The sequence below is a fragment of the Dermacentor variabilis genome, chromosome 7 (genome assembly GCF_050947875.1).
Source record: "Dermacentor variabilis isolate Ectoservices chromosome 7, ASM5094787v1, whole genome shotgun sequence".
Lineage (NCBI taxonomy): Eukaryota > Metazoa > Arthropoda > Arachnida > Ixodida > Ixodidae > Dermacentor > Dermacentor variabilis.
In genome coordinates this window covers 75,269,556-75,292,910 of record NC_134574.1, presented here as the reverse complement: position 1 = coordinate 75,292,910, position 23,355 = coordinate 75,269,556, and the positions used below count along the sequence as shown (strand labels likewise).

General features: G+C 45.1%; 1 protein-coding gene across 1 annotated transcript in view; it reads right to left on the bottom strand.

Annotated features, from left to right (window-relative positions):
* The window catches only part of LOC142586849 (uncharacterized), a 513,536-nt gene that overhangs the window by 88,216 nt on the left and 401,965 nt on the right, over positions 1–23,355 (bottom strand). Inside the window, exon 2 of the mRNA XM_075697720.1 lies at positions 9,565–9,652. Within this exon, the coding sequence (XP_075553835.1) occupies positions 9,565–9,631 (67 nt within the window). The 5' untranslated portion in view covers positions 9,632–9,652. The remainder of the gene's footprint in view (positions 1–9,564; positions 9,653–23,355) is intronic.

Genomic DNA, 23,355 nt, shown 5'->3' with positions numbered 1-23,355 from the left:
AAGTCGGAATCATGTCGATTTATCAACCAAAGGGATATAGTGACGAAGACCTGACAACGATGGGATGATGGTGCTCGAGTGATGATGACTATGAAAGTAGAGCCTGAAAACGATGACATAACGACAAAGGTGTAGATGACAACAGCACGACGAGAGTTGGATGTATAAGTTATAGCGATGATGATGAAATGACCGCAATGGCATCCCTCCGACTGTATGACAACGAATGTGTGACGATGACTGTATGACGTTGATGTAGGGATGACGGTGTCATGGCAACGGAGTGAAGACAATGGGGTAAGGACGAGTTTTTCAAGAGAATGGCGTTAAAAGGACTGTATCACGAAAGCTATATGACGAAGACGGTGTGACGAGGACGGCATGATGAAAGTTGGATGTCAAAGTTACAACGATGATGATGGAACACCACCGCGGAATCCCTACGACAGTATGAGAGCGAATGCGTAACGACGACTACGTGACGACGCATGACAACGGCATGACTATAATGGGGTGACGATAGTGTGGGATGAAAATAGCGCGATTATGGCGTCATTGAGAAACATGCATGACGACGACTGCGTGACGAACGCTGCATGACGAGAGTCAGATGACAAAGCTGCAGTGATGTTATGGTATGACAATGATGACATTGTCAGACAAATGAGTTATGATAGCGTCTGTCTAACGATGACGTCGTGACAAAAGTATCATAGCCACGATTAAATCGCGAAACTATGACTATAATACAGTTATGAAACAAGTTTGACGTCGACAAAACAACTAACGCGGTACGAAGACCACGAGACGACGACAATGCGTTCACGTTAGGGAGGTGATGACACGAATAAAGCGACCGCATCGCGATGATGGCATGATGACGACTGTGAAGCAACCATGGCCTGTTGATGGCGGCATGACACGAGTAGGATCACAAAGCTGTAATGACGGCAATGCAACGACCACGATAGCATTGTGATCCCGAACACATACCTAGTAGACTAAGCTATTAGACAACTTCGACCTATGGAACGGAGTACAAGGCATCAGAATGACAGAATGACGAGAGTCAGATCACTAGGCTGAAATAATGATCATTGACAGACCACGATGGCACAAATAAGGTGGTGTAAGAACAAATGCCTGCTAACTGTGTGACAGTGACGGCATGACGAATGTCGGATGACAAAGCTTTAATGACGATGCAACCGACCACTAGCCCATGCCTAGTGATTCAATCAGTTAGACAACTTGGGTCTCTGGGTCGGAGTGGAAGGCATGACGACGACGGCGTGAGAAAAGTAATTGATGACGTAGTTAGGATGATGACAATGCAACGACCACGACGGCATCACTACGCGAAGTATAAACATAGTAGCCCAAAGAGGTAGGCAAATTAACCCGCTGGACAGAAAGAAAGACAGACAGACAGACAGACAGACAGACAGACAGACAGACAGACAGACAGACAGACAGACACGTGTTTGTGTTCCAAACGAACAGAAGGGTACACAGAGGAATCTCTTTCCTAAGAATTCAGGTTACACAGATTGGCTTGCTGCAGAGAATTGTAATGCAGCAAACCAGAAATACAGTAACCTGCCCAGCCTGTTGCGGTGAGTCGTTTGACTCGCTTTGTAAGGGCGACCATGCGCGGCTTCCCCAGCCGTGCGGCGCCGGGATGTCTAGACGCAGTCGGTAGACCAAGTATTAGTGGATTCGCCGTCCCCGTCACGGTTTGTTTGAAGTGGGGGAACTCCTGGAGCAAGATGTTTTGCGGCGCCGTCTTATGGACCTTAGAAATCGTCAGTCAATGGCCAGACGCGGCGACCACCGTCTGTGGGGTCAACTCTGGGATCAAGAGGCGCCTGCTTGGGGCAGGACCCTTGTCTTCGAGAACCCTCTCACCTTGGTGTGCTCAGTGAAACCTGTGCGGACGTGTTTGTGTAAACCCTAACCCTCAAAGGCGGGTTGGTGACAATGACTTTGGACGCTCCCATCGGTCTAAGGTTGAACGGCCGTTTTTCCTCACTTATGGTTCTAGGGAGGACAGAGTGTTTATAAGTGGCCGGTTTCGGCTCTTCAGCGTGGATCCTCTTTCAGTCATGCTAGACTGATGAACTGTAACGTTCTTATGTAGATACTGCAAATAAATTCCCTATTCCTTGTTCTTAATGAGAACCAATCTGTCCCTTTAACAACCTCATCAGCGTGGATGAGTTGGATGACGCCATGGGCCAGCTACCATCTATTTCATGCCTTACCCCAACCCTTACAAACCTCATGCTGTAATAATAATAATAATAATAATATTTGGCGTTTTACGTGCCAAAACCGCTTTCTGATTATGAGGCACGCCGTAGTGGAGGACTCCGGAAATTTTGACCACCTGGGGTTCTTTAAAGTGCACCTAAATCTAAGCACACGGGTGTTTTCGCATTTCGCCCCCATCGAAATGCGGCCGCCATAGCCGGGATTCGATCCCGCGACCTCGAGCTCAGCAGCTCAACACCATAGCCACTGAGCAACCACGGCGGGTTCATGCTGTAACTGTTGCGCCGATGATGTTTTTCGCCCATAACTGCATGCCACATAATCAGATCGTAGTTTTAACACGCTAAATCCACGATAATATTTATAATAATTACGACGTCATCATTCGTCAAAATGTGCGCCGATTCCGATGACGTCCACTAAAAAAGTCGCAGTTTCGCCCGAAAGGAGAAGAATCGATTGCGATAGCACACTAGTAGACTCCTATACGAATTGAGAGTAGTAGCTTTTATCGACCGTATAAACGTGGAATCATTCGCTTACTAACGGAATTTAGAAGTATAGTGTCAGCGCACACAAGCAGACACGAACACGTCACACTACACTTGATGAGCGCGGACAGTCGCTGCCAAAGCGTTGGTGTGCGGACGCTCGGCAGCAGGAGCGAGCAAAGCGACATTCGTGCCGTCTATTGCTTAAACGAAAGTGCGGCGAGAACCCAACGCGCACAAAGGTGTGAGCCGTCAGAAGATCCCTTCCAAGATAGGGCGCGCGCGACAGTCGGCGGCCGTGCTACGTACGCACGTGGTGGCGGAGACGAAGCCACCGCCCCCCCCCTTCCGCACCTCCCCCTTCCCTCGATGGACAGGTGACCTTGCACCCGGTCGCAAAATGCGCAGTTGCTGCCACAGCCCGACGCCACCCTGCTCTCTATATCTCCCATCAACCGTCCCCCCCCCCCAACCTGGACTTACACGCGACGGAAGACGGCGCGTATGCTCACCGCTTTCTCCTGCGCGCGGGCCAGGGTGAGCCGCGATCATCGCATTCCCTCGCGTGTTTTACCTCGCACATACCGCAACGACGTGCGGCGAGGGCGAAAATGCGGCTGCAGTGTCAATATACTCGCTATGGCAATTCCGACAGGCGCGCCTCCTGCAAACCTCAGGTGAGGCGTGATGCGATAGAGAACCGCGCGCAGTGACTCCTGCCCCTATCTCATACCGAACTCGCTCAGGCAGAGGTTGCGTTTCACTGACTTCTACTGGAGCTTGAATCACCTTCGAACATTTTTACCCTGACTACTCCGCGCATGCAAATGTGGTGGATTCCTATGATTTCGCTCCACGAATAACTAGTTAAAGTTTAGTGCTCGTTATTTTCTTTCGTGCTACCTCACATTGATTTTCTGTCTCTACGTCGCGCTACCATGTGCTCCATAAACAAGTGCTTTTCTCTTGCGGGAGCCATGCTGCCATGAAAAGACTTTACTGTCCACGCAGTCGATCGTAACGTTGTCTTCGATCGAGACACCATCCAGGATGGATTGCGTCATCCAAAGTCACGCAACCGGAGCTCCGGCTTCTTATAAAATAAACCAGGGCTAAATCATAATTTGAAACTCTGCGACAAGGTGTGCTATCACCGGCCTCAGAAATACAATTGGCGGTCTTGCCTGATGCGTTCACCTACGCATCCTACGACCAGGCGTGGCGACATACAGGCGCCCAAATTGGCGAATCTCCGTCTGATTACCGCGTAAATTTTATGATATCTCTTCAGAGGGCATGATTGGTGCTCCAACTAAATGCCGCCTGTGGTTGGGTCAGGACAACGGTTGCATGCGAGAGGGTCCCCGACTGTTGGCAATACGGAAGAGTTATTCGGTGTTCAATAGCACTGCTTTCAGGAGCTATTATGCTGAATTGAACGAGTAGTGGCTGTCAGTTGAGATCTAAAAGTACTAGTGCTTCTTAAATCTGACAGTGTATATTTCGGGAATTCACTTATCCTTTCGCGTACTTCCCTGTGTTGTTTATTTGTTTCCGGAAATTTGGTAGAAATCAGGCTCATGGTCCATCTTCAAGGTCATTACCATTTACTTAGCTCTGCCGTATGCCCTGTGTTCCGTTTTCGTTTAGGTATAGCAGCAAAGCACTAGGCAAAACCGGCCGATGACAGTTTCACTATGTTCACTAGTTTCACTATTTTTACAACGTCACCGATTCGCTACACCTAGCAATCGCGCCTTCTTTCGTACTCCCACTCGAGGAATTTGGCGGCAGCAGTTGCGGTGGCATGTCCTCCTTCTAAGAAAATTCTTCTTGCCAACAGGTTTATCAGTGGCCTGTGTTCCTGCTCGTCCTTGGTTCAGGCTCGTCCTTGGTTCCTGCGTCATCTGTGGCCACCAAGGCTTCTTTTCCACGTGCGCTTGCACGCACTGCGAGTGCTTTCAAGCGTCTAAGCCCTGTACTGGGTGCTGCGTCTGCGCGGACTGCACGTGACTTCAACGAGGACCATATAAGTACGCGCACAACGGCACTGACTCAATTTGGCGGCAGCACTTGCGGCGGCATGTCCTCCTTCTCAGAAAATTCTTGCCAACAGGTTGATCAGTGGCCTGTGTTCCTGCTCGTCCTTGATTCCTACGTCATCTGTGGCCACCGTGGTTTCTTTTCCACCTGCGCTTGCACTCACTGCGAGAGCTTTCAAGCGTCTAAGCCCTGTACTGGGTGCTGCGTCTGCGCGGACTGCACGTGACTTCAACGAGGACCATATAAGTACGCACACAACGGCACTGACTCAACTTGGCGGCAGCACTTGCGGCGGCATGTCCTCCTTCTCAGAAAATTCTTCTTGCCAACATGTTTATCAGTGGCCTGTGTTCCTGCTCGTCCTTGGTTCCTGCGTCGTCTGTGGCCACCGTGGTTTCTTTTCCACGTGCGCTTGCACTCACTGCGAGTGCTTTCAAGCGTCTGAGCCCCGTACTGCATGCTGCGTCTGCGCGGACTGCACGTGACTTCAACGAGGACCATGGAAGGACGCACGCAACGGCACTGACTCAATTTGGCGGCAGCACTTGCGGCGGCATGTCCTCCTTCTCAGAAAATTCTTCTTGCCAACAGGTTGATCAGTGGCCTGTGTTCCTGCTCGTCCTTGATTCCTGCGTCGTCTGTGGCCACCGTGGTTTCTTTTCCACCTGCGCTTGCACTCACTGCGAGAGCTTTCAAGCGTCTGAGCCCTGTACTGCGTGCTGCGTCTGCGCGGACTGCGCGTGACTTCAACGAGGACCATGGAAGGACGCACACAACGGCACTGACTCAATTTGGCGGCAGCACTTGCGGCGGCATGTCCTTCCTTCTCAGAAAATTCTTCTTGCCAACAGGTTGATCAGTGGCCTGTGTTCCTGCTCGTCCTTGATTCCTGCGTCGTCTGTGGCCACCGTGGTTTCTTTTCCACCTGCGCTTGCACTCACTGCGAGTGCTTTCAAGCGTCTGAGCCCCGTACTGCATGCTGCGTCTGCGCGGACTGCACGTGACTTCAACGAGGACCATGGAAGGACGCACGCAACGGCACTGACTCAATTTGGCGGCAGCACTTGCGGCGGCATGTCCGCCTTCTAAGAAAATTCTTCTTGCGAACAGGTCGGTTTATTACTGCTGTACACTATATAAAAATTATTCTGCCGCAACTGCTGCCCATACTTCTTGTTTAACTGGTCTTGGTGTATATACTTCACTATGCCTACCACAGCGGAACTAGCGAAAAAAATTGCATCTCTTGAAGCAGTGCTGAACGAGAAGTTGGATACACTGATCAATGATTTAGTGTGACGAATTAACATCAAGCTACAGAATGTGACTACGTGAGCACGCTTCCCTCTGTGAAAGTGCTCAGTTCATGAACAAGGAACTCGACACGATAAAACTAAAACAGGAAGAACTAGTAACCTCAAACAAGGCGCTCTTGTCACGTAACGAAGCACTCGAAAGATAAGTGGCTCGCTTAGAGCAATATTCGAAAATGAATAATGTAGAAATTAAAGGAATCCCTACATCGCAGGGTGAAGACGGCGGAGTCATTCTGAAGCGAATTGGCGATGCTATCGAGTACCCACTCCTACCCGTTGATATCGACACCGCTCGCCGTGTTGCCTCTAAGTCAAATGAGAAGATCATCATTGCTCGCTTCTGCTCACGCGATAAAAAAAACGAGTTCACGAGGAAGGCAAGAAGAGCTAAGCTTCGCACTGACCACATTGGTTTCACAGGTGGCACTAGCACGCCTGTCTATGTAAATGACCACTTGACCATTGATAACAAGAAGATGTTCTCGAAGGCGCTGGCACTCAAAAAAGAAAATAAGTGGAAATACTTATGGACAGAAAACTGCCAGGTAAAAGCCCGCAAAACTGATGATAGCAGGGTCTATCGCATTATCACTGAGTCCGACCTTCGAAGGTTCACGTGATTAGCTGTTAATATTTTTTTCCATTTTTTTCATGGGGCCTTCCTCTACCCTGTTGACGTAAAATCTCGTCTTACCGCAAATAAATGATAATTCATTCACTTCAATGCTCGTAGCCTTCGTAAGAACATAGATGTAATTAATAACTCCATTGCCTCACTTCACCATGTCTTCACTTTTATCTGCATATCGGAGACTTGGCTTTCTGATTCCGACAACAACATGAGCGGCTTTCCATCTTATCAACCAGAGTATTGGCATCATCCAACTAACAGTCATGGTGGCGCCGCAATTTTTGTTTCACAAGATGTCACCTAAACTGCCAGATCAAATCTGGGAGTGAACGTGAAGCATTGTGAGTCAGTGTCGATAGAAGTCGACCGGTCATTCCTTATACACAATAAGAACTTGATCCTTGGTTGCATTTATCGCTCACTGTCATCTTCCCTTAACGAATTCTTGCTTTCTCTTGATGCAGTATTGTCCAAGCTAGCTTTTGAAAATAAGGATGTGGTTATTGTAGGTGATGTTCATATTAACTTACTTGACGCTGAGGCTACCTAGTACACAACTTACACATAATGTTTTGCTGGATTTCGTTTTGAATCACTCATTGACTGTCCAACTAGAGTAGCCTCTCGTGGGAGCATTACGCTTATTGATCACGCTTTCTCTAACATATCACCATCGCCTTGCTCCGGGGTTATTAATACTGACATAACCGATCATTTTCCTGTTTTTCTTTCATTTTTTCATTTCATTTCAATTTTTCAACCAACTAGCCCGCCAACACATGCTCAGTTATTTCATTTAACAATGAAATACATGAGAGTGATTATAGCTACTTCCGTATTTAGTTCAGATATCTTTGTTGAAGCCATCAGTGAAACTGATTGGTCGCCAATTATTTCTATGTCTGACCCCGAAGAAGCACTAAACCAATTCTGCACTTTATTTTTATTGGCCGTTTCGACTAACACAAGCAACGTAAAATGTGGGAAAAAGTATAAATATTCGCGCAACCCATGGATGACGGATGGTCTCCTAGAAAGTTGAGAAGGAAAACATGTACAAGGAAACTAAACGTCAGCCCTTCAGGAGCCCTTCAAACGTCAGGAAGTTATTGCTGTTTTTAAAAAGGCGAGAAACATACAGTTAATAATTACCGTCCAATTGCAATTCTTTCCTGCCTTAGTAAACTCACTGAGAAATTATTTCTTAAACGTCTTAATAACTACTTAACAAATTTTAAATTGCTAAAGAAAAATCAATTCGGTTTCCGCCCTGAAAGTTCCGCGAATCTAGCTGTTCTATCTCTAATTGACTACATAAAAAATGTATTGATTCGGGAAACTTAGTCGGGTCTGTAGTTTTAGATTTCAGTAAAGCCTATGACACGGTTAACCATCAAGTACTGTTTAATAAACTTGACTTTTATGGTATAACCGGTCCTGCGCTAACATCCTAAAAAAATTACTTACTTGACCGGCCATAGACAGTACATGCAGCAAATACTTTCTCAGTAACAAAATGTATTAACCAAGGTGTACCACAGGGATCAGTTCTGGGCCCTTTGCTTTTCCCTTTATATATTAATGATCTTGCGGATTCTCTTAACTCCAACAACTACGTTCATTACATTTTATACGCAGATGACACAACCATATCTTCATCTGATAAATCTGTTGCTACTCTTACTTCAAAGTTAAATATTGCATTAAGTAACATTATAAAATGGTGTAGCAACAATTTCTTAGTTCTTGATCCTCTATAAACTAAATTTATGTTATTCAATAGTGCTCAAAGGGCCTTAACTTCTATTCTTGAAGTAAAGCTTGGAATTCATTCAATTCCCGTTAGCGCTGGTGTCACTTTTCTTCGCATACATCTTGACCCTAACCTTACATTTCGCTCTCACTTCCAACATCTCAAACACAAGGCTGCGCTTGGTATACGTGCATTAATCAAAGCTATCCCTCTTTTTCTCGTGAGGCTTTGCTAGCGTTGTAATTTGCGTTCTTTCATAGTCACATTAATTACGGCATTGCTTCATGGGGCAACACGTACGCTTGACGCCTATCATCAATTCAACATATCCAAACTCAGTCAATACGCATTATCACTTCTAGCTCCACACAATCCAATGCCTCTTCGTTACTTCGTGCGTATAATATCTTGCCTATTAATAATTTGTTCCAGCTTAACATACTCGTCTTATTCCACAAGTTGCTTCATAATAACCGTACGTTCCCGTTCATTGCAGTTGAGCAATTGCAGAATAAAAATATGACGAGATTTGCGACTAACAACAATTTCTAGTTACCCATGACTCGTACCAATGACGGCAAAAAAACATCTTACTTCGCTGCAATTTCTCTTTGGAATGAATTACCATCCACCATAATGTCCTGCACTTCCCTTGAAATTTTTAAAAATCACCTTAAGCATCATTTCCTGCGATAACTTAACTACGATCTGGCGGTGTACCTTTGCCTTTTCTCTCGCATGTCATTTCTTGTATTTCATCCATGCGTTTTTCCGACTTTCTTTTATAACGTGCTTTTTCGTGTTTGATTGTAAATGACATGTCTAATGATGTATCTGATCTGCAGGTGTTGTTTATAATAACGCTAATTTGCTGACTATTGGTACCACCATCAATGTTCTTATTATTAAACGAGTGTCCCACAACAATTCTTTCACTTTGGGACCCTCGTCTGTATATTTGTCATGTAATTACTTTTTTTTTGAACCAATAAATCTGAATATGAATAGCATTCCTAATAAATGCTGAATAGGCGCTGGTAGAAAAACAGCACTCACCTTGAACAATGCACCATTCGGCACATATTAAAAGGAAGATGATCCTTGCTTGATTGAATGTGGTCATGCTTTTTGTAGAATATGATAGCTGTTGACATCAAATAGGCAAAAACCTTGAAAATGGAAAAGAGTGATATATCCTAAAATATATGTTTGAGATAGGCAACGGATTTAACATCACGAGTAATTGGGAGAGCGTAGACGCAGCTAATCATAACAAACTTTCATGGAAGTAATACTGCGCCTGTTGTGATCGACTGGTTTGTTCACGTCTATGATGTAAACGTCCTTATTGTTTTTTTTACGTTTTCGTTAATTTTTTCCTTCTCGACTAAAATTCCCTTATACCAGTGCCAGGTAGCAAACCAGAAATTCCCATCTGGTTAACTTGTGATGTCTTTTCTACCGTTCAATTTCTCTCTTGACAACACTCGTTGTTGTGCTAATTGGTTTATTAAACTACATAAATTGAAAGGAGGTAGAAAAGAGAGGAAATACCTGCGAAATATAATACTGAGGCTCTAATTACAACACAAAAGAAAATTTATGCTACAAAGAACTACATAAGGTGCATAAGGTACATAAGGAACTACATAAGTCTTTGGTTCTCATGTAAAAGGACAAGGGCTGTATTTGCGAATGAACATTAATCTGTGGACACAAGAAATGGTTTCCAATGACACTGGCGCTCAAAGAAAAAAAGGTGTTGGCTTCATTTGTGGAAAAGCAATTGTCAAATCAAAGCTCGGAAAAGCAATGACATCCGTGTGTGCCGTATTCTTTATTAATCGGAATTGTCAATCGTCACGTAACTTTGTTGCTGAAATTCATTGTCAGCTCTAAACTGAAAAGATTAGAACTGAAAAGAGTAGTATTCACTGCTGCCAGAACTCACGACGTACTTTTTTTCTCGCAAAGGATTCATGATCCATTTTAGTGCACACAGCTAGCGTAAACTCAGTGACGTGTTCTGGATTGAATGTGTTAATTAAACATTGTTAAGTGATAATCCAAAATTTCTGTTCAAGTTTCAATCACATTCATCTGTGTACTGTAATCGTCAGTAGCCATCACGGCACTTCCATATTCGTTTTTTTTTCAGTTTGAGCATGCCGTTAAGTTCCCATTTAATGCTTAACACATCCGATTTCAAATGTGTCTGGATTAAGCTTCAGAAGCAACTTGCTGGTAAGAGAAAAATCATTTGAAAGTGCGATGTATCTATCATTCTCTTTCATCGCCAAGGCATAAATTTCATTTCATCTTAGAAACAGATCTGCATAAGTTGTCTCCGGAACAGAGATATGTGCTTATCATGGGTGATATGAACATAATACTACTCGACGTCAGTAACCTATCCTCTAATCATATTTGAATCTGGTGAATGGTTATTGGTTTAAGCGCCTTGCTTCTTTTTCTACCCGCTGTTCTTACAGGGGTCAAGGTACCTTGTACACTACGCATTGTACAATCTTTTAGTTACTTTATATGCTGATAACGTTCAAAGCACTATAACCGATCATTGCGCTATGTTCGGGCATTGAAAGGTTTCTCCGTGTAACTGCGATGTAGTTTTCCAAAATGCATTTCATTTTTTTTCTTTGTAGAGTAAAAAAAGTCAGATTTGACATCTTTATATTCTGTGGACGTCCCTGAAGTTGATATTCAGAAGTTCAGATGTAAACAACTTTAGTAACTAGTAATAAAACGGCTTTAAACCCCTAACGTATCCATGAATTAGATCATTTTTAACGGCGTAACAGGCAACTCCCGCCAATTTTTGATGTCAACGGGTTTCAATAAAATTTTCTGGGTGAGTTCCCCTCCACCCTTCTGTCATTTCTTCAAAACAGCATGCTTCTGGAGTTGCGCAGATCTTTTATAAACCAGTTTGGATAATTACCTCGAACCGCCTGCCCTGTCTCCTACTTAGCTATTGCACGCATTGTGCTATGATGCAAGCGGTCGCATATTGTCACGAGCCTTCAGATGTAATCTTGAGGTTTTTAATAAGCAGCAGAGCCGCCGGCTCTTGGAAAGCGAGTCCGTCGCGGTTCACTCGCGAGCAGGGAAGGTGCGCTGTCTTCTTTGTTGTTGTGGTCTCGGCCCACTTTTGCCCTCGAGCCACCGCCTATATGTGGAATTTTCGGCTTTTCCGAACAAAAGAATCGTTTCGATGCTATAAAATGCGTGTAAGCAATAAAAACAAAACAAACAAAAAGATAGCACAACGCAGATAAAGCGAAAATACACAAAAAAGAAACGTTCCGCTGGCACAGTCAATGAACAAAGAGGCAGGCTCATGAAGATAACGAAAAGCACAAACAAAGAAAGGTTAATGAGAGAAAAAATTACGAACGCCCAGTGTACGTTTTCATGCGCACAAGATGAACTATGCCCGAGCTCGGTTGTCTTTGAGTCCGGGTCGTGTCTGTGATGATGTGCCCGGGACCACTTCGTAGTTAACGTTACTGACGTGGCGTAGTACTTCATATGGACCAAAACACCGGCTCAGCAACTTTTCATGGAGGCCACGCCGGCGACCAGGGGTCCACACCCGAACTTGGTCTCGTGGCTGTAGGACGCGTCCCTTTGGCGGATGTTTTAGTGTCGTGTGTCCTTCTGCTGCCGCTGGCCTATGTGCAGCCGCGCGAGCTGCAGAAAGAGGAAACGGTCCGAGAATATCCATGTTGAAATGGTAGATAGGTGTGTGAGGTGCTTAGATTGGCTGAAGCAAGCCAGCCGGTTTAACAGATGCCGTCTTTCGGCACTGGCATTCCTGACAGCCTTTAACGTATCGCTTTAAGTTTGCCGAAAGCCCGCGCCAATAGTACATCTCGCTTATTCTAGCGAGTGATTGTGAGAAGCCTAAATGGGCAGATGTGGCTTTGTAATGGCAAGCGAAGAGTTCATGCGATCCCATTTCTCTTGGCACCACCAGGAGGTATGCACGGCTGCTCGAACGGACATTCTTCTTATACAGCACGTTGTCTCGTGTATACAGAAGGATGTCAACGAACGGCACAGGGCGCGTGGTATGGCTGTGCCGCGGCCCTTTGAATAAGCGATGATCGGTCCAACCTCAGCGTCATCACGCTGCCGTCTAATCAAGTCCGACGAGCTAATGGTGCCCAAGAAGCAGTCATCGTCCTCTGTTTCCTGGCTGACAGGATCAATAGATGGGCGGGACAGTGTATCAGCGCCTTCGTGTTTACGCTCAGAATTATAAACTATAGTTACGTCAAAATCCTGTAGCCGCACGCTCTACAGTGCCAGTCGTCCTAAAGGGTCGTGCATGCTTGCCAACGACCACAGGCCATGGCGACCCGTCACTACTTTGAAGGGACGAACATAGAGTTGAGGGCCAAACTTGACTATAGCTCGCAGGACTACGAGGCATTCTTTCTCCGTAGTCAAATATACACCTCGACACAGGACAGTAAACGGCTGGCATACGTTATAACTCTTTCCGCTCCACCCTGACGCTGGACGAGCACTGCGCCATCTCTAATGCTACTAGCGTCGGTAGGCACCTCTGAATAGGCGTCATCGCCAAAATGTGGAAGAACAGGCGGTGCCTGTAGGCGCTGTCGTAGTTCAGCAAAAGCTGCCTGTTGCTCATTATGCCAGACAAGTGGCGTGTCTTCCCTTCTAAGGCAAGGCAGAGGCTCCGCTATCTTTGATTAGCTCTTAATAAACCGGCGATAGTAGGCGCACAAATCCAGGAAGCGCCGGACGGCCTTCTTAGCGGCATAAGCTGGAAATGTGGCCCCAGCGGCAAGCTTGTCTGGATCGGGGTGGAGCCTTTGGCGCTTACTATATGCCCGAGGAAATTGAGCCCATCATAACCGAAGTGGCACTTTTCCGGCTTAAGTCTGCTGATCGACTGGCTTCTAGCACACTCCGTAGTCGCTGAAGACGCTGCTAGAACGTTTCAGAATATACGGCCAGATCATGAGGATACACAAGACAAATCTGCCACTTCAGTCTAGTGAGGACAGAGCCCATCATTCGCTGTTAAGTAGCCTGGGCGGAGAGCAAGCCAAAACGAAGGACTGGAAATTCGTAGAGACCACCTAGAGTTTCAAGGGCTGTTTTCTCGCGATCTCGTTCGTCTATCCCGAGTATCCAGGAGACACTTCTTAAATTGGGTGAAAAAAAATAGTGGGCACGCCATAGCCTCTCTAATGAGTCGTCGATACGCAGCAGCGTATACACGTCCCTTTTAGTCCTGTTCTTAAGCTTCACGCAAAAGCTGGCGCACTGCTGTCTGGCTATCGGTAGACAGTTGAGAAGTGATGTCAATATAGCCCAGAGACGTGTTTGCTGACGCCATTACTTCCGACGTGAAACAGTTGTTAATGTTTGATACTTCCTCTGCAAATTCTATCGTATTGCTGCGGAAAAGATGTGCATGCTCGTTGCTAAATTTGGTAACAAGCACCTTGCGACTGGCCATCACGAAGCTGTATAACACTTCTAGCCACACAAACACCTTGCTGCAAGAGTTGTTCGGAATTAGTTTCGGCCACCGCTTCGCCATATTGTAAGTCACAGCATGTGACGTTGACGAGGACAGTGGCTCGCGGAGGAAGCGTTACACTGTCTCCAGAAACACGAAGTACGTCGGCACGCCGTTGATCGCCATGCACGTCGCTTGCTCGGTCAGCTGAGAATGTAATACGATGCTCTTGAAGATTAATAATAGCGCCATACTCCTGCAGAAAGTCAGCGCCAAGGATAGCGTCGCGGGAGCATTTGCGTAACACAAGGCAACACGCTATGTAGAACCTGGAATTTAAACTCTAGTCGCGAAGGCGCCCAGTCGGGTAACGACGTGGCCACCAGCTGTCCGATTCTGCGAGTTTTCGCACTGGATTAGTATCTTTAGACATGGTTAACTCATTACTGCTAATGCTGTTGCATATTTTAAATGAACCATTAAGGGCTTGTCTCAACCCCAGCGAGCATATAATCTTGGTTTTTAGAGAGGCGGCGGATGGGCTTGCTGACACAAGACCTAGGTGGTAGATTTGGCGTGTCGTCGGCTACTATAAGCACCATATTTCTTTTGGTATAGGACGCCCTAGCAGTAAGTACCAACAAGTCCGTAATTTGGCCATCCCGACAAGTACTTCAAGCCAATCGCCCGCCTTCCTTCAAAAGACAAAGTGTTTGACAATGTCAGAGGCATAATACATTGCACGGATATATTCATTCAAAGGCTAGCATCAATAGATACAAGAAGGCAGACGTTTTCTAGCAGCAACCATCATAACAAAGGCAAATTGCTTGTTGTGATATCTCCTTCTGGAGCAATAACATTTATTTCGAAAGCTTGGAGGAGAAGAGTTTCGGGAGAAGAACTGACTTTGCACAGTGGTCTGCTTGATCTTGTCGAAGAGGGTGACGTTTTCCGGGTGGACACAGGCTTCAAGTGTAAGGAAATCTTTGCCGCAAAAGGAGCATCCATAGGGATTCCATAAGTTACAGAGAAGTGAAACCAGCTTCATGGTGCTGAAGTCATGGCGCCAAGGAAGCTGCGTAGTGTACGCGTAGATAGAGAGGGAGTCATACAAAGGCTCCAAGTTTTCAGGATTTTTCAGACTGTGACGCCTGTTAGCTTAGTTAAGCGAGTAAGCTACGAAGGCTATGCTGCGATTGACAAGTTGGTTGTTCTGCGCTGTAGCCTTGTAAGTATGCAGACTCTAAATAGCAGTGGGAAAGGCAACTCTGCGCATGTCTGAATGGCACACTGTCTGAATGACACAGTGTCAGGTTTTCGAGAACAAAGCAACCGTGGAAAATATATTAGGGCGCATCATAAAGTCATTGCCTCTGTATTATATTGGCCAAAATATGGTGGATACAGGTAATTGCACATATAAGTACTATTCTACGTATCTGAGGCTACATTTCCACATAGTCCCCGCACTGGTTGAGACATTTGTCCCAAAGCAGCACTAAATTTTAGATGTCACTGTGGAAAATTCATCCTAACGCAACCTCCCCAAACGCTCATCATCATCATCATCAGCCTGGTTACGCCCACAGCAGGGCAAACGCCTCTCCCATACTTCTCCAACTACGCCGGTCATGTACTAATTGTGGCCATGTTGTCCCTGCAAAATTCTTAATCTCATCCGCCCACCTAACCTTTCTGCCGCCCTCTACTACGCTTCCCTTCCTTGGAATCCATTCCGTAACTCCTAATGACCATCGGTTATCTTCCCTCCTCATTACGTGTCCTGCCCATGCCCCATTACTTTTTCTTGATTTAACCTAAGATGTCATTAACTCGCGTTTGTTCCCTCAACCAATCTGCCCTTTTCTTATCCCTTAACGTTACACCCATCGTTTTTCTTTTCATAGCTCGTTGCGTCGTCCTCAATTTAAGCAGAACCCTTTTCGTAAGCCTCCAGGTTTCTGCCCCATACGTGAGTACTGGTAAGACACAGCTGGTTATACACTTTTCTCTTGAGGGACAATGGCAACCTGCTGTTCATGATCTGAGAATGCCTGCGAAACGCATGCCAGCCCTTTCTTATTCTGATTATTTCAGTCTCATGATCCGGATCCGCGGTCACTACCTGCCCTAAGTAGATGTATTCCCTTACCACTTCCAATGCCTCACTACCTATTGTAAACAGCTGTTCTCTTCCGAGACTGTTTAACATTACTTTAGTTTTCTGCAGATTAATTTTTAGACCCACCCTTCGGCTTTGCCTCTCCGGGTCAGTGAGCACGCATTGCAGTTGGTCCCCTGAGTTACTATGCAAGGCAATATCATCAGTGAATCGCAAGTTATTAAGGTATTCTCCATTAACTCTTATCCCCAATTCTTCCCAATCCAGGTCTCTGAATATCTCCTGTAAACACGCTGTGAATAGCATTGTAGAGATCGTATCTCTCTGCCTGACGCCTTTCTTTATTGGGATTCTGTTGCTTTCTTTATGGAGGACTACGGTGGCTGCGGAGCCGCTATAGCAATTTTTCAGTATTTTTACATACGGCTCGTCTACACCCTGATTCCGCCATGCCTCCATGACTGCTGAGGTTTTGACTGAATCAAACGCTTTCTCGTAATTATTTAAAGCTATATATAAAGGTTGGTTATATTCCGCACATTTTTCTATCACCTGATTGATAGTGTGAATATGGTATATTGTTGAGTAGCCTTTACGGAATCCGGCCTGGTCCTTTGTTTGACGGAAGTCTAAGGTGTTCCTGATTCTGTTTGCAATTACCTTAGTAAATATTTTGTAGGCAACGGACTGTAAGCTGATCCGTCTATAATTTTTCAAGTCTTTGTTGTCCCCTTTCTTATGGATTAGGATTATGTTAGCGTTTTTCCAAGATTTCTTACGCTCGAAGTCATGAGGCATTGCGTGTACAGGGTGGCCAGTTTCTCTAGAACAATCTGCCCACCATCCTTCAACAAATCTGCTGTTACCTGATCCTCCCCAGCTGCCTTCCCCCGTTGCATAGCTTCCAAGGCTTTCTTTACTTCTTCCTGCGTTACCTTTGGGATTTCGAATTCCTCTAGGCTATTCTCTCTTCCATTATCGTCGTCGGTGCCACTGGTACTGTATAAATCTCTATAGAACTCCTCAGCCACTTGAACTATCTCATCCATACTAGTAATGATATTGCCGGCTTTGTCTCTTAACGCATACATCTCATTCTTGCCAATTCCTAGTTTCTTCGTCACTGCTTTTAGGCTTCCTCCATTCCTGAGAGCATGTTCAATTCTATGCATATTATACTTCCTTATGTCTGCTTTCTTACGCTTATTAACTTCGAAAGTTCTGCCAGTTCTATTGTAGCTGTAGGGTTAGAGGCTCTCATACATTGCCGTTTCTTGATTAGATATTTCGTCTCCTGCGATAGCTTACTGGTATCCTGTCTAACGGAGTTACCACCGACGTCTATTGCACACTCCTTAATGATGCCCACAAAATTGTCGTTCATTGCTTCAACACCAAGGTCTTCTTCCTGAGCTAAAGCTGAATACCTGTTCTGTAGCTTGATCTGGAATTCCTCTATTTTGCCTCTTACGGCTAACTCATTTATCGGTTTCTTATGTACCAGTTTCTTCCATTCTCTCCTCAAGTCTAGGCTAATTCGAGTTGCTACCATCCTATGGTCACTCCAGCGCACTTTGCCGAGCACGTCCACATCTTGTGTGATGCCTGGGTTAGCGCAGAGTATGAAGTCTATTTCATTTCTAGTCTCGCCGTTCGGGCTCCTCTACGTCCACTTTCGGCGCTCATTGTATTGCAAATTTTCACGGCCTTTTGCGAACTCGCAGCACCGTCACCTCACACTTCTCAAAACGAGACACATTTCCCCATACGTAGGCTGCATTTCCCTGTGTATCCCTTCGCGCGTTCGTCCCTTGCTCCATAGAAAGCGAATCACACTTCCTTTCTAGTACACAATGGACGCGACAAACACAACCGCCGTCTTCAAGAAATGACAGCAGCGCCATGGCGTGAAGCTACCGGCAGATAAGACCGGGTCAGTCCAAGAAAGGTCCACCACTGGCAATGGATATTTGGACTTCGCATTTCCGGCCATATTATCGCTAACAAAATGGGGCAAAGGCATGCTGATTCGCCGTCGTACGAGAGTAAATCCTTTCATTGTAATTGGTGTTCCTTAGTAATCTCTAAAGTAACCTTCGGAGAAATCATAATCTTGCAGCAAGATTTTCAGAAAATTGACACCAATTTGACTGGAACCATTGTTGCCATTGGTAACATAAAACAACCATACGGTGACCCTATGCTTCTGTTTGTTTATGAGTAAATAAAGATTGATTGAATATGATGTGTATTTTCAAGTGTACCACAGCATCCAATACACGCACATCTTGGAATTAAACCTGAAGAATCATACAGTCTGCAGCAAATGTGACATTTAATAGTACGATAGGTTTCAATTACAAAATGTTTAGCTTCTTCGGCAAACAGCAAAGCTTTGTTCTACCATATTTCCTAATTGAATTATTGCCATCAGTTAACATAACTCCTTCTATTGAACCATAATGAACCAAATTACAAAGGCAGGTTGCCTGCTTGCTTGAAATAATGTTCGCATTTGGCTTGGCGTTTAAAGTACTTTTATATATTGGCCACCCGCTTCTGCTTCAGACATTTCAAAGGGACTGCAAGATAAGTAGCCTACTACACATCCTGATCTGAAACCACGACAATGACGTGTTAGCTTGACAGATTGAATTTTTTCTAATAATTGCCCGCATTAAATCTCAGGATAAGCCTGATGAAAGAAAAAAACATTGCCTTTGGTAATAAATTTGTGCGGAACATTTTATCAAACTATTATTTCAAGTGTCAAGGCAGATCCAGTAAACCCAACAATATATGCTTTACTCAGTTCTGTGTCAGCCATCTCTGCTTGTACTTTCGTGTAGTACGCGTGGTTGTTCTTCAGCTTCATTTGTTCGTCCAGAAAAGGCAAACGTTTTGGTGAATCACTCAGAAAAGCACCATTGAATGAGAACCCGAATTAAGCTTCCAGTACTGCGTTCGAGCAACAGCCTCACGAAAAAAGCATCAGTTAATGCAATCAGAAATGAAACTTTCTCTACCATAAAGTGCCCACATTCGTGAATCTGGAAATCCTCATTTTTCTTGGCTTCATGTTCAAGGAAGGCTTGCTTAGCTTTATGCCCCATATCACATCTAAATCGAATGCTTTCAACTCGGGGTGCCTTTATGTAAATCATAATTTCTGCGGGTAATGCACTGGCCTCAGTTTTGCATGCCAGAACATGGTGCAGCACAGAAGCTTTATTCGACCCTGACGTTCCTGGATCCATCTTGGACATTGGCACTCACAACGAGTTTCTTTTTCAATAGTGGCAAACTGTTCCTTTGAGAAGCACATATTCTTGGCTGCCTTTGTGTCTATATCACTGTAAATGCCTCTGGGTGGAAGCTGTGTTGCTATTGGTTGGTTGTTGACTGGCCTTTGAGGAACTTTATCGGCCGATTCCAAGAAAGAATAAGTCCCCTCAGTATCCCTAATCAAGCTGATAGCAAGTGTACATGGTAGACACGACTGCAAGTGTCAAGAAAGATACTTGAATACTACTTGTTTATGGGAAGCTGTAATGATCAATATGGAATTTTTTTGAAGCTGGTTAACAATAACTATGAAACATATCTAATGCTGACAAATCAAGAATGTCTGATGATGATACTAGCAGCTGCACGATACATGCACATTTAGTGGGATGAAGGCATATAACCTTAATTTTACTTTATGAAGGAAGCTGCCAGGTTGTGTCGTGTTCCAACAGTCTACAGCTTCTGGCAACCAGAGGATTGCTTGTTGTGCACATTGTACAAATTTGGGTCGAAAGATCATACAGACGCTTGTCTGCTCCCCCGTGCTCCACTAACTTCGATATCAATCTCACGAGAACACAGCACTATAAGTTAGAGTCGGCGCTTCACAAGTACACCAGTTAAGCTTAAGGAGTGCCTTTATTTGGCGCAAATGGCTTCGTGGTCTCCACTGGGCTCTTCAGCACACTTGATGAACACCTTGGCAATTTGCTCAAAGGAGCAAGTTCAAACGGTTATAATATTTCCACAAGGGCGCGCACTGCTCGGACATCAAGGATACCAGACAGGCAAGCTACCCAATTTTTCACCCCTGTATTCGCCACCATGGGGCCCACTACAAAGATTCATATTCCTACCCATACTACAACATATTCAGCCACGCAAACACCAAGCTTGCCGCTCAACTTTGGTTGAACTAGTAAATAGGGAGAACCCACAACACCACACTACGTATTACTATACTTATGGTAGTCATTTGGAGTGTAGATGTCTAACTGGGGTAATTGGCCCTGACTACGAGCATGTAAAATCATACACAGCGGTTCCTAACTCATCCAACGCGGAGGTTCCTGCGATTCTCGAATCAATCCTGCAGTCTCACTGTCCTACTGAACAGATATCCGCACCGATAGCCAGGATGCATGTCACATGTTTCTCGACAACAGGCCATGTTGGCATATAGATCTTGTTCAAAGAAGAAAATTGGTCGAGAAGAAACAGGCCAACCTAGACGCAGTGAGGGCAAAAGCAGATGATTTAAGGCTAGTGCTTGCAGACAAGTATTCTGAATTTAAACAGAGGAATGAAGATGACTTAGCGGTAGTGAATGAAACCGTAACTAAAGGGGCTTCAGAAGCAGCCATTCGAGTAGAAGGTAAGGCAGCAAGTTCTGCCTAGTAAAGAAAGACTTAATAAAGAAACGACAAAGATTGAACGTGTCCAACTCGAAAGACAAGATAGAATTAGCGGTAGTGTCAATACAGACCAACAAGGAGTAAGTAGGGTAATTTGAAATTGTAAACTAAGAAACACTGAGGACGTCGCAAAACATGGCCCCAGAATGAAATATGCGAGAGGAAAGTTTGGCATAGGACACGCCAAGATATATGCACTGAAATATAAGCAGGGTAACATGATCAGCAATTTCGAAGATATAGTAAAAGCAGCGGAAGAATTCTAAACTGACCAGTAGAGTACCCAGAGCAGCCAAGATACCTCCAGAGTCTCCCTCTATAATTAGCGGTGAAGTTAGAAGGCCCATGCGAGACATGAAACGGGGAAAAGTGGTAGGAGAAGATGGAATAACAGCCGACTTAATCAAAGATGAAGGACATATCATGCTTGAGAAGCTTGTGGCACCTTAGACGAAATGTATCAGGCCTTCAAGGGTCCCACAGAACTGGAAGAATGCCAAAATTATACTAATCGACCAAAAGGGACCTTAAACAATTGAAAAATTATCGACCCATTTGCTTGCATCCAGTATTGTATGAATATTCAGAAAGCTAATTCTTAGTAAAAGAAAGGCAACAATTGACTTCAGTGAACCAAGAGAACAAGCTAGCTTCAGTAAGGGATACTGAACAATGAATCACATACATGTCATCCATCATATATTCCAGAAATTTGCCAAGTATAAGCAGCCTCTCTACATAACATTCATAGGTTACAAAAAGACATTTGATTCAGAGGAGATAGCTGCAGCCATAGATGCATTACGTAATCAAGGAGTATGCGAGGAAGAATTCAGCGGAAGAATTCTATAGTGACCTGTAGGGTACCCAGAGCAGCCCCGATACCTCCACAGAGGCTCCTTTTATGATTAGCGATATAAGATCTTGAAAATTATCTACGAAGATTGCACACCTACCTTTATTCTCCACAAGAAAAGTAGAACGATACCTATAAAGAAAGGGATCAGGGAAGGTAACACAATATCTCTAATGCTATTCACGGTATGCTTGGTAGAAGTATTCCAGCTCTTAAATTGGGAAGGCTTAGGAGTGAGGACCAGCGGCAAATATCGCAGCAGCCTTCGGTTTGCAGATGACATCGTTCTGTTCAGCAGCACTGGAGACGAGTTACAACCAATAATTGAGGGCCTTGCCAGTGAATGTGTCACAGTGCGGTTGAAGATTAATATGCACAAGACAAATAATGATTAATAGCCTGGCAAGGTAACAAGAGCTCAAGATTGCCAATCATCTTTTAAAGTCTGTGTAGGAGTACGTTTAGCTAAGTCGATTGCTCACCGCGGATTCTGATCGCGAGAAGGAAATTTAAAGGAGAATAAAAATGGCCTGGAGAGCATACGGCAGATATTGTCAGATCCTGACTGGAAGCCTACCACTGTCATTAATAACAAAGGTGTACAATCAATGCGTTCTACCGGTACTAACTTATGGGGCAGAAACTTGCTTATTGACAAAGAACCTCGAGAACCGGGTAAAGACCATGAAAGAGCGATGGAACGAAGAAATATACGCAGTGAGTGAGGAGGAGTTTGGTGTGGATCAGAGAGCAAACGGGGATAGCCGATATTATAATTGAGATTAAGAGGAAGAAATGCAGCTGGGCAGACCACGTGCTGCGAAACCCGCGGCCCATTAGGGTTTTAAAATGGGCGCCAAGGAAAGAGAAGCGCAGTCGAGGAAGGCAGAAGATTAGGTGGAGTGATAAAATTCGTAAATGCGCGGGCGTAAGCTGGAATCGGTTGGCGCAGGACAGAAGTAATTGTAAGTCGCAGGGAGAGGCCTTCCTGCTGCAATGGACATAAAATAGGATGACGATGATGATGACGATGATGATGACGATGGCTTCAATGTTGCTTGGATGCACACCCTTTCCTATGTGCTCTTTGTATTGCATACCTGGGTACCAAGACACGTGGGCAAAGTCCCGAGCTCATCAGTTCACCTGCGTAGTTAGCTTTCCGGGTGCTCCGTGCCTATGGCCATCCTAATTTAACCCAAGGTAATAGAGAAAGACTTTGCACAAGGAAAGCACATCATTTCAAAAAGAACTTCGCGCCAAAGGCATGGTTCTTATTACTGCTCCTGCTAGCCCTTCGCGAAAAGGGAATGCTATACTACGAAGACTTCATACAAACTCTTTAGTGACTCGCCTTTTCTATAGCTATATTCAAGGGCTACCTGGTTGTCCACATGCCCGAACTACATGCAATATCCGTCCCTAGATCATTGCCTACGGCTTTGACCACATTGAACCCAAGTTGTAGTCAGCCCTCTCCACCATTCTCTAAAAGATCCAGCTACGGTCAAGGACAGACTACCTCACTCCACCACTCGATGGACCGAACACTGTCCTGCGGGTGGTAATCCAGCACGTTGGAGACGTGCTGGGTGAGGACTGGTAGCTGACCGACCAGAGGGGAGCGCCGGACGTTGGCGTAGAA